The 14,379-nt window shown below is 39.3% G+C and overlaps 1 protein-coding gene across 3 annotated transcripts in view; it reads right to left on the reverse strand.

The window, feature by feature from the left end:
• Positions 1-14,379, reverse strand: part of ABCA5 (ATP binding cassette subfamily A member 5) — a 63,636-nt gene that overhangs the window by 11,271 nt on the left and 37,986 nt on the right. For all 3 annotated transcript variants that reach the window (XM_082679537.1, XM_082679538.1, XM_082679539.1), the window contains exons 20-28: positions 14,062-14,231; positions 11,408-11,535; positions 10,877-11,014; positions 8,590-8,703; positions 7,095-7,265; positions 6,008-6,121; positions 5,483-5,617; positions 4,034-4,108; positions 3,169-3,260 (exon numbers count right to left, since the gene is read on the reverse strand). In XM_082679537.1, the coding sequence (XP_082535663.1) occupies positions 3,169-3,260; positions 4,034-4,108; positions 5,483-5,617; positions 6,008-6,121; positions 7,095-7,265; positions 8,590-8,703; positions 10,877-11,014; positions 11,408-11,535; positions 14,062-14,231 (1,137 nt within the window). The remainder of the gene's footprint in view (positions 1-3,168; positions 3,261-4,033; positions 4,109-5,482; positions 5,618-6,007; positions 6,122-7,094; positions 7,266-8,589; positions 8,704-10,876; positions 11,015-11,407; positions 11,536-14,061; positions 14,232-14,379) is intronic.

Below are 14,379 nucleotides of genomic sequence, written 5' to 3' on the forward strand. Positions count from 1 at the left end.
TTGCAGCTCTATTTACAATAGCCAGGACATGGAAGCAACATAAGTGTCCATCGACAGATGAATGGATAAAGAAGATGTGGCATGTATATACAATGGAATATTACTCAGCCATAAAAAGAAACGAAATTGAGTTATTGGTAGAGAGGTGGATGGATCTAGAGTCTGTCATACAGAGTGAAGTAAGTCAGAAGAGAAAAACAAATACCGTATGCTAACACAAATATATGGAATCTAAAAAAAAAAATGTCATGAAGAACCTAGGGGCAAGACTGGAATAAAGATGCAGACCTACTAGAGAATGGACTTGAGGACACGGGGAGGGGGAAGGGTAAGCTGGGACGAAGTGAGAGAGTGGCACAGACATAGACACACTACCAAATGTAAAACAGATAGCTAGTGGGAAGCAGTCACACAGCACAGGGAGATCAGCTCAGTGCTTTGTGACCAGTTAGAAGGGTGCGATAGGGAGGGTGGGAGGGAGGGAGATGCAAGAGGGAAGAGATATGGGGATATATGTATATGTATAACTGATTCACTCTGTTATACAGCAGAAACTAACACACCATTGTAAAGCAATTATACTCCGATAAAAACGCTAAAAAAATAAAATATATACATATGATCAAAAAGAAAAAAGGAAAGAGAGGGGATAAGAGCTAGAGAGGGACTCAGGTTTCAATGCGATTGATGAGTACTTTGTTTTATATGGGAGGAAGGCGACCCCCTCCCAAAGGGAAATATACCCTAATAAGATCCAAAAGGGAAAGACACAGAAAGAGAGAGCTGACTGAGCAACATCCTTAAGCAGACAGAACACAGGAAGACCTGGATAACAAGGGGGACACCTTCCTCTGGGGCTGGGAAAAAGCAAAAGTGACGAAAGATGTGGACAAGTGTGTACACATTTTATAATTTATAATCAGGTGCTTCTGTTTCCTGAGACAGATGGCACGATCACCCACTGAGAAGTAAGAAGCGAGGTGAGCTGAGGCGACTCTGAGAACCTGAGGGATACAAAGAATGCCTGCGAGAACTATGGAAAAGAAAAACATAGGAGGGGACTTCCCTGGTGGCGCAGTGGTTAAGAATCCGCCTGCCAATGCAGGGAACATGGGTTCAAGCCTTGGTCCGGGGAGATCCCACATGCCGCGGAGCAACTAAGCCCGTGAGCCACAATTACTGAGCCTGCACTCTAGAGCCCATGTGCCACAACTACTGCAGCCCGTGCGCCTAGAGCCCGTGCTCCGCAACAAAGAGAAGCCACCGCAATGAGAAGCCCGCGCACCACAACAAAGAGTAGCCCCTGCTCGCCACAACTAGGGAAAACCCACACACAGCAACGAAGACCCAACTCAGCCAAAAAATAAGTAAGTAAATAAAAAAAAAAAAAAAAGAAAAAGATAGGAAGCTGCTGAGTAGGTAAGGGCGTAGGGCTGCCAAGCAGCATTAAAACAGAGCTGAGTTTCTACGGGATGAGTGTGTAGCATCATCGATGGCTCTGATGCAAACAGAGGGTGAAGGGGAACAGAGACAAAAGTCACTGGCTTGGAGAAAATCAGAAACTGAGGGGTCACGATGTTGGAAGGGTTACCTGTGTGGATGCTGAAATCTCCCCCAAAACGAGAGCAGGAATAAAGGCAAAGACACAGAAGGAGAGCCAGACACTCTGCCTCAATGGATGAGGGGCGGGTCCAGTGGCTAGTGAATAACCACTATACGTTTTCCAATACTTTCCAGTTTTCTCCAGAATGTGAATATTCAGCAAATAAACAAATACGTGAGAAATATAAAAAAGAAATTCAGAACCAATTTGGTGCCAATGGCCATATTTCAAGAAATAACTCTTCTACAAATTTAAAACATCCTTTGAAAAAAAATGCACAGACTTGGAGAAAATATTTTAAAATATATCTGATAAGAGATTGTAACCAGAATATATTAAAAAGACTCAAAATTCAATAATATAAAGACAACCCAATTTTTTAAATGGGCAAAGGATTCAGATTGACATGTCTCTGAAGTAGATATAAAAATGAACAATAAGCACATGAAAAGACACTCCACATCATGAATCATCAGGGAAGTGCAAATAAAAACCACAATGAGGGCTTCCCTAGTGGTGCAGTGGTTAAGAGTCCGCCTGCCAATGCAGGGGACACGGGTTTGAGCCCTGGTCCGGGAAGATCCCACATGCCGTGGAGCAGCTGAGCCCATGTGCCACAACTACTGAGCCTACGCTCCAGAGCCCACACACCACAGCTACTGAGGCCCGCGCACCTAGGGCCCGTGCTCCGCAACAAGAGAAGCCATCGCAATGAGAAGCCTGTGCACCGCAACGAAGAGTAGCCCCCACTCGCCGCAACTAGAAAAAGACCGCACACAGCAACGTAGCCAAAAATAAATCAATAAATATATTTTTTTTAAAAAAACAAAAAAACAAAAAACACAATGAGACACTAATGTGCACCCACAAGAACAGCTAACATCAAAACGACAATAACACGTATGGGCAACAACGTGAAGAAAACAGAACCCTCATCCATTCCTAGGAGTAAAATGGTACAGTCACTGTGGAAAACAGTCTGGCAGTTCTTGAAGAGGTTAAACATAAAGCTACCACCATGACCCATCAATTCCACTCCTAGGTATCCTCCCCAGAGAAATGAAAATACACGTCCACACAAATACTTGCACCCAAATGTGCATCGTAGCATGACTCACGGTAGCCAAAAAGTGGCAACAGCTCAAATGCCAATCAACCGATGAATAGATCAAGTGTGGTATATCCTTACAATGTAATATTACACAGCAAAAACAAACAAAAAGGTAATGAGGTACTGCTACATGCTACAACGTGGATGAACTTCCAGAACATTACGCCCAAGTAAAAGAAGCCAGACAAGAAAAGACCCCACCTTGCATAATTCCATTGAAAGGAATGTTTAAGATATGCAGATCTATGGAGACAGAAGGTATATCAGTGGTTACACAGGGCTGGGGGCCAGCTGAGCGGGGGAAGGACGTGCCCAGCAGACACAAGGTTTCTTTTTGGGGGTGATGGAAATGACCTGCAATCAGATTATGGTGATGGCTGCACAACTCTGTCAATACAGTAAAAAAAAAAAATTAAAATTTAAAAAAATTAAACCTGAAATTTAAAAAACTGACCTGAAAAAGGGATCCTTTCTTAATGATCTGCCTCCATATTTTTTCTCGTAGTACTGTAAGAGGAAAATCCACAGCACACACTGCAGGTAAGGCTAAAAGAAAAACAGGTTACAGCTCGTGACTGAATCATTTTGGGTTTTTTTTTCCCCCGTGTACCAACAGAACCAAAACCACATACATCAGGTTCCTTTCCATCACTGAAAAACTTCATCACAATTTTTTTCGCATGTCATACAATGAGTTAAGAATAAATGTTAATGGATGGACATATATACACTACCAAATGTAAAATAGGTAGCTAGTGGGAAGCAGCCGCATGGCACAGGGAGATCAGCTCAGTGCTTTGTGACCACCTAGAGGGGTGGGATAGGGAGGGAGGGAGGGAGACGCAAGAGGGAGGAGATATGGGGATATACGTGTACATATAGCTGATTCATTCTGTTATAGAGCAGACACTAACTCGGCATTGTAAAGCAATTATACTCCAATAAAGATGTTAAAAAAAAAAAAGAATAAATGTTAATACAAACCAAGGTTGATTTTTAGTAAAATGACCCTTCACATACTTTTCTACCTCTGTAAAGTTCATCTGTTGTCAGCTTCATAAATTATAATTTTAAAAAAGCTTTGTTTTTGCTTCTATGGAAGCCAAAATTATCATTAAATAGAATTAACGACGTGAAAAAAACAAGTACATTAAAGTGGATGTATTCAGTAAGTGAAATGCATATTAGCTAGCATTAACTAACACACTTGACTTCTCATGCACCTTCATTTTTATGCAATGGAATAAAAACTAAAAGAGAGTTAAAACCATATGACCAAACCACTCATAAGGTAACATGCTAACACAGTTATTTCTTACCGATATAACAGCCACCAAAAGACGATCCCATGGGTTGTAGGTGTCCTCTTTTTTTTGCATATTCTTCCAAGAAATCTAAGACAAAACGTTTTGAAAATTTATATGTGGCTGTGATACTGTGATATAATGAAATGTGGTGTTTGACCACAGTTCCTGGCACAGAACTTCTAAAACCCTTGGAATTTCCTGAGTGACAGAGGGGACAGGAGTGCCTCTCATCGTATAAAACAAGCCCCTCTCAACCTCAGCTGAGTCTATGCTAATGAGGGGACTCTCAGAGGAGGATGGAGGCTGACTGACAGAGGACCAGCCACACTAGAGGGCTGGAACTTCCGGCCCCAGGTGCCACCACCAGGGAGGGGAGAAGAGCGTGGAGACTGATTAGCTCATCCTGCCCAGGTCATGGGACCGCCACAAAGCCTCTAACATGCTGGGAGGACGACTCTCTCCGAACTGCACAGGGACAGGAGCTCTGCCCTTCGGACCTTTCTGGGCCCTGCCAGCCAGTTCTAGAGCAAAGTACTGACCCCCGGCAAGGGGTCCAAGTCAGACAGAAAGTGGGTGGCCTGGGGACCCACGACCCGTGACTGGAATCTGAAGCGGGGGGCTGCCTGCAGGACTGAGCCCTGAACCCGTGGGGTCTGCACTAACTCTGGTCAGTGTCAGAACTGCTGAATGTCAGGGAAAACCAACACGTTTGGTGTCGGAAGCGCTGTGCGCAGAGGAACCAATTTTCTTTTAGCTGCGACGTGTAGAAACGTTCAATTAAAACGAAAAACATGTATTTAACAGCAAACACGTCTTCTCTATAAATTAGCTACCTGTTAATATTTATAGCCATGTTTTGTAGTTAGATTAAAATCTTCCTCACCCCAAAATATGCCTATCAGAGCAGGTATAAATTATAAACTTAAGCCAAAAAAAGGGAAGGGAGAGAGGTAAGGAGGTGTGTCAGTAGAATTAATCAGCAATCGTCCTAAATTAATTCATCGCTTAATTTTTTTTCTAACCACAGAAATTGTTTTCAATTAACCAGGCTTAATAAAATTAATTTGTTCCTCTATTTTTTTCTTGAAAAAAAATCGCTCAAACTTCATTTTTCGTCATCCCTGTACAGTACAATACACTTGAAAAACTCCCCCAAAACTCCCCAGTCCAACACATATGGACTGCAGTCAGATCATACTTCTAATTTATGTACATTGTTTTGGGCATGAAAGACCATGTAATGAACACAGTCCTTCTCCTTTGAGAATCTGCAGTTTAGAAACATGCTTGAAAAGATTCCACAGTAATTTTACATTTACTGCTACATTAATAATATTTAAATCAAGTACTAGCAGTCAACATTTTTTTTTTTACTACTTCAGTACAAGAGCTAAGATCCCAAAGATTAGGCAGTCATTATTTACCCTTTTTAAAAAATACTAGAACACCTAACAGACCTACCTTTATGAAACAAATCAGGCAACCTAGGAGCGGATAGATTGGAACGGCTATGCACAAAGCATAATGAAGAATAACTGCAACTGTATATCCCATAAAATAAGTTATTTCGGTGACTGCAATGCAAACCAATGCTGTCTAAAGAAAAAAATGAGAAAACAAGTGAAAAGATGTTTAGCAATTTCAAACAAACTTACTGGGTGCCTCAGCATTAACTATGTCTTTAATCTTCTAATAAAACCTGGAACCACAGCAGATACTTAGCCAGAAAGTGTCAGAGCGCTGATACCAGTGTTTTGTAGCTGGCATCCTTGTCATGCTAGCTGTTAAATGCAACAAAATATCATCCCTTCATGGAGTGGATGGGGCTGAAGACGAACATACACACTAACAGACGCTGCTAGCTAGCTAAGCTCTGCACTTAGAAAAGACACAGTAACCCTTTCAGTACAACCATGAAAAGAGTTCATGACTTTCAAATAACGCGCTAGGAAAAGCTGAGACAAAATAATATAAAATGTGACTTACCACAGAATAGATAAATGACCAAAATTCTTTGGTATTTACAATGTTTTTAAAAGTGAAAGAAGTAATATAGGTAAACAGAATAACTGATGGAACATAACCAATAAGGCAAAAAACCTGGAAGACAGAAATGGGTATTTTTATTTAAAAATATGAGTAGCTAAGCGTACATATGATGTAAAATACCGGTCACACTAAATTGTTAGGGAATAATTACTCTTCAAGTTTTATTGCTCAGCAAATCGCTCCAAAAAAACGGAAACTGTAGTTCCTTGAGGAGTTTCTCCTAAATCAATAAAGCTCATGTTTTTAACTGCTAACACAATCTTGAATAAGCCATTTAAACTAAATACTATTTGTAGCTCTTTTTTTATGCCAAGTAAAATACTGTCTCTTACCATGTTATTATGAAAAGCAAGCATGGCTGGTTACGGCTTTATCATCTCCATCAACTATTAGCTTCCTTTTACTGTACAGCATTTAATGCACTTTGTAAATTTTTAAGAAAGACATTTATTAAGTTATAAGGGGGAAATTAATCTGTAAGGTCAGGATGGCCTCTGGCAAAGCTCCTAAGCGGACTTTCAGCAACCCCAACCTACCAAGCTCTGTTTTCGCTTTTTTCTAATATAATTCATAGGAAAGGATCTAGTGTCAGTCACTGACATACGAATATGAATATGAATACAAATCACACCCTTCCTTAGTATTTGAAGCCATACTTTAAATCATGGAATAAAAGAGCTTCTTCTCTGTGAAATTATTTTTGGGCACAGAGACAAAGAAGACATTTAAAGGAAGGACTGTTTAAGTATTCCTGATTACATACAAGTAGGCAGTGTACATGAAAGACCACCTCAGTTCCAAGGAATTATTCCACAATGGTAAAGTTACTGTTTTTAAAAATCACTCAGGGCAATATAAACTGCATTGATGATAGGTATCGTACACAAAAATTAAACAGATGTCGGTTCTGTTTTCTGGAACGTCACCATTACTCAATCAGACAATTATCACATTTATAAAGATCTAGCTTTTTAAAATAACATTTTATTTATAAATAGCATGAATATAACTGATGTTAACTTACCACAGAAAGGAACTTGACAGCATAAAAATATAATCCATGATGAAATGAAAATAAACTGCCTAACATCAAAGTAAGAACCACCGTGAATAAGGGGACGTCAACAAGAGCCTGTCCAATCCAGTATGCAGAAGGCAGAAGACCCGAAAGTTTAAGTTGAGTGTAAGCTTTGATCTAAAAAAAGAAAAAGGCAAAAACTGATTGTAATTTTAAACATCTTGCAAACGAAAAACTCTAGCAAATGATCGTAGAACTTTTAATTTTACATCAACAAAAAAGGTCACATTCTGTCTACAGGTAATAAAAGCCCTCCTACAGCTAAATAGAAATTCTATCTAGCCTGTAATCTGGCTCATTGTTTCTGAGGTGTAAACATTTCAACAAAATTTTTCAGCATCAGGATACAGCAGTGCTGCTAAGAAACACAAAACTAAAATAAAGTAAAAGGTGTCATGGGGGTTATAGCTGTGCAAACAGTAAGCGGCCAAAACATAACTGCTTTGGAAATTCTGTGGAAATAGAGAGAAAAACAGGTTTCTCACTTTTAAATATTGACCTTTCATGAAAACACTGATAAATGGCCAAGTACCTGCTGACTTACACAGGGCTTTCAGCTTAAGTACTTGTGATGCATTGGAAAGCCTTTTACACACTCCTGTGTATAAAAAAATGTTAGCTGTTTCTTATCACCACAAGGGAATAGCATTTGCAAGTGTACAAACAGTAAACTTAAATGATCATTGTTTTCCTAACCCTCTCGTTATTTAATTTGAAATTTTAAGAATCTTTCATAAATCCAAACACCTAACAATCTTATTCAGTTGATTTTTGTCATCTATGAAACATCTGTTCATAATAATTAAATGTGTTATAAGAAAGAGCTAGCCATAGAGGAGGTAAGAGAAGAGTGGGCTATAAATATTAGTTAAGACAAAGAAGAGAAATGATTTAAAAAATGGACAACTTTCGTGTTCAATGAATTAGAAGAGGGAAAATATAAATTTCAATATAAGTATAAAAACATAGACCACGTCAAACGTGATGATTTTGGATAATCCATGCTTTTGTCATTCACACATTGCTGGTAGGAATGCAAGATGGCTCATCCACCCTGAAAAGCAGCTCAACAATTTCTTATAAAACTAAACATGCAATCACCATACGACACAGCAAGTACACTCTCGGGCATTTATCCCAGAGAAATGAAAACTTACATTCACACAAAAAGCTAGAGCAAACGTCCATAGGATCTTAATTCGTAATAGTTAAAACTGGAAACAATCCAGATCCACACCACGGAATACGACCCAGCACATGACGGGTCCTCAAATAATAAGTGAGAGTTACTACTATTACCGTAATAAACGTATTTATACTCCATTTACTCCTTGAAATAATAATTGCACAGAAGTCTTGCACTCACACAAGGTAGGCTAACTTTTTGTCTAAGATTTCTTATTAGTCAACTGCACCTGTAATTTTTTAACTAAGTCATTACCTTATGATTCTCTGCATTCTCCATGGCAAAGTAAGGTGGCATCGCGGTAACAATAACCCCAAGTAAAGCTGCTTGAAAATACAGCTCGATTTTAAAAACGATGTCTGTAATTCCCTGAAAGACAACCACAGAATAAGAAATAGAACTGGGAATCACTTTATATCATGTTACTACTTTCTAAAAGACTATCAAAACCCCCGAAGAAACATGTTAGGATACCTACCCTAGACAGCAGTCGACATGAAGCAACAGGTGGCAGAGTCAGCGGGCTATAGGACCAGTTTGACACATTAAGTAGCTATAGGATCCTGAGCAAATTACTGTCCTTCCATTTTCTTACGGAAGTACACGGAATAATACAGCATATTAATTAAGGTTCACCATTTAGTTAAAAATTATACTGTCCGTGAAGCACAGTTAACCTGTCTCCCAGTGGTTCTACGCAGGCAACGAACGTGGCTCTCTCAGAATGACCCTGATGCCTTCACCGGTACCTGGACTGGACTACAAGCCAGCTGGGATCTAGGAACCCCCCTTTTCTCCACTGGGAAAAGTCATACCCGAGCTCAGCTTCCTACGGAGCCAGGAGCTGCTTATTCCCAGCAGGGGGGACCGTAACTCCAATAGGCCTGTGGATCCAGGTGCGGACAGAAAATGCTCCCAGACAACCTAGTAAACAGCTGGTGCCCCAAATGCAAACTACCCAGAACCACTCTCCATGCCACGGGATGATGTGGAAAGAGGCTGCATTCTGTCGGCCCCGGCCTCCTGAGTTTCTAGCAATAAAGCCAGTTCCTTAATTCATGCCATATGACGTTGTCGAATTTGTCCCAAACTCTCGTACCTTACAGTGGAAGACCCAGACAGAACCGACAAATGTGTAAGCTGAGTAGCACAAGAAGTGGAGATTAATGAGATGACAGCTGGACTCAATTACACAGAATCTCATCATTGAAGGGGAAAAAGTGTGGAAAGTGAACAAGATTATATCTGTGAATAGGGAACTTTAAAAAGTCTCACTCTTTCCCTCTGGTTTTAAACAACGGTATGGCTGTATGTCAGTGTTTGATGGAAAATGTTAAGAAGCAAGATCTTTTGTAATAGTTACAGATACACACAAAGGTGGTAACATGATAAAGATGTGCACAGGAATTAAACATTTTGAACTGTGGAGGAAAGACGGCTGGGGAGGGACGCACTGGAGGTTTCACCTGTGTCTTTAACGTTTTAATAAATAAGAAAAAACAAGATACTAACATTTGAAATATGTGGGTACTATATACACAGTTGTTTACTTTCTGTAGGATTGAAATATTTCACAACAACAGCAACAAAAATCACAAGGGATGATCTACAACTCCGATGATGATTTCTATATCACCTATGCAATGCTGACACAATATTTATTTATCACAATAAATATGTATCACAAATATTTATTTCCTGCCCAGAAATCTCTCCAGATTCATACCTTCAAATGCCACCAGGATAACCAATCTCTCCACAGGCTCAAAGCTGAAATCAATATCTCCAGTCCAGCCAAACGAAGCCAAAATCTCTCTTCTGCCTATATTCTCAAAATTGGTGACTGATACTACTACTATGTACCGCTTTACCCCCAAAATGTAAGAAATACAATGCCTCACAAAAGCAAGAGTGATAGAGTATGTCACGTCTTTTAACATAGCGTTGCAAAACTCTATGAACATAATAAAAACCACCGAATTGTACATTCACATGGGTGAATCAGATGGTGTTTGAAGTACATCTCAGTAAAGCTTTTGAAAAACAGTATGGCAACAGAAAGCAGAAAATGCTATTACCGAAAGATATCTGTCCATTTATTTTTCAGCATATGGAAAACAATACTAGTATTCAGAGAAAAATGTTGACTGTTTTCCTGGAGACTTAAGTGGCTTTTCGTATCTATAATCCAACAGTCTGTCCTAGAGGAAAAATGACTGGGTGACTTCTCAAGGTTCAATACCCAGCATGTAGACTTCCGATGAACAATATTCATTTTTAATTGTCTAAATTTTTCTTCTCTAATATAAAAACTACTCATGCTTTACAAAAGTATCAGTACCAAGACAGAATCTCCTTGACCATGAAGCGAACTCATGCCACAGGCTCCTAAACCCAGGATGTGAACCATCCCCAGCTCAAGGTTTAAGACTAGGAGGTGCCACAAGATGAACTGCTACAGATTTCATTGGTTATTATCACTTGGCTCTTCATAGTTGTTTTATGCACGCGCACACGCACACCTATTTTTAGGTTTGCTTACTTGAACGAATGGGGTATTCCAGATCTGGATGCTTTCGGTCACATTTGAATGATAAAGATAGTAGTTGCTAATGATATTCATCAATACAGGTAAAGAATAAACCATAGTACCGTTGAAAACAGCAGTAAAAACATAGTCCTACAATTCAAAAAAATAGAGTTATTATACAGTATACAGAAATATAAATGACTATATGATGGCTATGTACCAAGCTTCTCTCACCAGCTAAGTTAACTCTCACTAACTGTACTGAAAACGGGTTCAACAAATCATAGAAATAATACTCAATGATAGATAAAAATAACCTGGTTTGGAATCTAGATATTTTGATATTTTAAACAAAAAAATGACATAAAAATAATTAAATTCTTCAGAGCTTTATTTATTGGTCCTCCATCGGGGCATAAAATATATTCTAAGTAAACACAGCCAGCTATTTCCAAAAGTAAATTTTAATTTCCAACTAATAAGGTCAAATCAGCAAACAACTGATTTTAGAGGAAATCGCTTAATCCCACACACGACTCTTACCTTTTCTGACTGCAACACATTTAAAGCTGCGCTGTGCGGAGCGGCAGACACGTAGTCACTGTCATTAAACATTGTCACCATTATGTTCTGGGTGGTGAAAAACCTAAGAAGATCACTGATATCTGAGTCTGGTATTAGAAGATAAGCAAATAACAAAGAATCAGTTTAAATGAGAAACAGACACAGGCTTTTACTAACATTTAGAGCTCTCTCTTTTTTTTTTTTTTTTGCGGTACGCGGGCCTCTCACTGTTGCGGCCTCTCCCGTTGCGGAGCACAGGCTCCGGACGCGCAGGCTCAGCGGCCATGGCTCACGGGCCCAGCCGCTCCGCGGCACATGGGATCTTCCCGGACCGGGGCACGAACCCGTGTCTCCTGCATCGGCAGGCGGGCTCTCAACCACTGCGCCACCAGGGAAGCCCAGAGCTCTCTTTTTGAAGAGGTATTTTCTCTCCATTAGCTAAGACACGATTAAGAACATTGGCTCTGGGACCAGTCAGCATGAATTCAAATCCAGGTCCAGACACGCAGACCTCAGAACAGAGCCTGACACACAGCTACTGCGCCAATTTCAGCTGCTGCCGCTGCTACTGATATTACTCGCATTCAGCGTGTACCTATAATATGCGAGATCTGGTCAAACAGTAAGAGTACAAATCTATCTGGCAATTTTATGTAACAAGGTAACGTGCCACGCTCAGAGAGGTGGGAGCCAGGGTGTGGAGTTACGTGGCATCACTCCCTGGAGGATTGCTGCATGATTTGAACAGACAAACAGTATAAATGTCAACTGCGTTACTACTTTAAAATAGTAAAACCCATAACCAGGTCTCCATCTATATTCTCTACATAGCCTGGAGCTAAGGGGGAGAGTCTGAATCCTGTCCGAGGTCTAAATCTATACCAACATGCCTGATGAGTGGAAACACTTCTCTGTCCATCACAAAAGCCAGGATTCAAGGATGGACAAGTGTGGCTTTGAGAGAAATCAAAACCAAACAAAGGAAAACACTAGCAGTAACTGAGCAGCACGGCCGGTGGCTCAGACTGAGCAACAAACCTGAGTGTCAGAAAGAAGGGTGCTTCTAGTCATAGGACATCTACTCCCAACCTAGTGCCTTAACTGATCTCTCATTTCCAGATGCCAGAGAGGCTCTGTCCTCTCGAGAAGAGGGCTCTATTATAACTGAAGGAACTGTATCCCCTGTGATAACAGAAAGCTTTGCCAGGAGGATAAGAGACCACCCAATACATACACACAGAGACCACTGAACACTAAAGGAAATGTGCCTTTAGGACCAACAACAAGGTCTAGGAAAATGTGAGATAGACAGATAGAAAGACAGACGGATGTAAGCAACTCTAGAAATACTTAAAATTAACAGATGGGACAAAACTTTGAAAATACTATAATTTCTGCAGATCAGTGAGAGTGAACACCAAGCAGAAATACTTGAGATAATGTACAATTCCCCAAACACACAAAAAAAGTCACAATATCAGAGTGTAAGGCTCCATGTAGTACTATCTTTCAGCAATGTGAAATGTACATTAAAACCAAAATAAGAATTCTAATGGGAGCAATAAATTGAGAAACATAACATTTTCTATTCAAGAGTGTTTTCTATCACTAAATACCTTTTTCCTCCAAAAGAATAAAAACAGAGAGCTAGAATTGAAGAGCAATGATTGTAACGGCCATCTGTAACTGTCCCTAACTATCATTATTATTTTAACACCGGGTAAAGCTTTTCAGTTAATAGTGAATCAAAAAGGAAAGATACTAGAATACAGGTGAAGTGTTGGGAAATGTTAAACTCCAAAGAATCTGTGCGTGTAGAAAGGGTGTACGAAATGCAACTTGCCAACATAGTTCAGCAGGATAAGCAAAGGAAGCTGCGTCTGCTTTACGGTAAACTACAGAGCAGCTCATTTTCCTCTTCAAGAACCTCGGGACGATAAACTATCCACACAGATGGGAGATGGTGTAGAAACATCTAATTCACGTCAAATTCTGAATTAGGTTTTAATATTTTGAAAATCGAAGTCCTATATCAGGCTTTTAAAAATTTATTCTGAGGTTTGCGCAAAGCCGTATGTTTTAAAATTTCTTTCATATTTGATTTAATTACGTAATAAAAAGAATCAATAGCAAGTCCAAAAATATCCATTACAGATTTAATGTATTTGATCATAGAGATTTCTAAGACAATTGTCCTTAGTTCTGGTTTTTCAGATAGTCCTTAAAAATTGTTTAAACACTTCTATTTAGGTATCTAACTGCATAAATATTACATGCCGTAACTCTTTCTAAAGAGGGTTTTTCAACTTCTGAACTTTATTTTGCGCATCATAAACTTTGAGATGAAACACGCTGCTCTGCGAATAATGTCGCTACTCTTAAAAATGGAAATTTTATGATTATATACAGTATAAATCAGAATATTTTAAAAACTGTCATCTACACTTAAACCAAAATTTCATTTCTGTAATATATTACTCAGCATCAGTGAGGAGTTTTACTTAATTTAGGTTCATGCACACAGACCACGCCTTTAACATATATATATTTCTAAAATCCAAATCTCTGGCCTGTATCTACCTCTCATCCCAGGCCCCACCAACACACATTCACAAACCTGCACATACTCTCACCGGTAGAATTTTGAAGAAGCAGGCTTGTTCTGTATTTATGAGGTTTATCTCCAGGCTTTAGGAAGTATAAGTCTGGAACAAGTTTGATAGGAACAACAGCATTTTTAAAAGAGTGATGCACCAGAAACATAAAAATCTGAACTGCGAAAAAAATTAAAAGCAGAAGCAACCTGAAAGGAAAAAAAATACACAGTTCAAGGCACATTAATATATAAATCTACAAAACAATCTTCCTTCACATGACAGTTAAAAGGTACTCATTTAAAAAAGAAAAAAAAAAAAGAAAGAAAAGAAAAGGAAAAAAAAAAACTTGAAAAA

The sequence above is a fragment of the Grampus griseus genome (genome assembly GCF_964374135.1).
Source record: "Grampus griseus genome assembly, chromosome: 20".
In the NCBI taxonomy this organism is placed as follows: domain Eukaryota; kingdom Metazoa; phylum Chordata; class Mammalia; order Artiodactyla; family Delphinidae; genus Grampus; species Grampus griseus.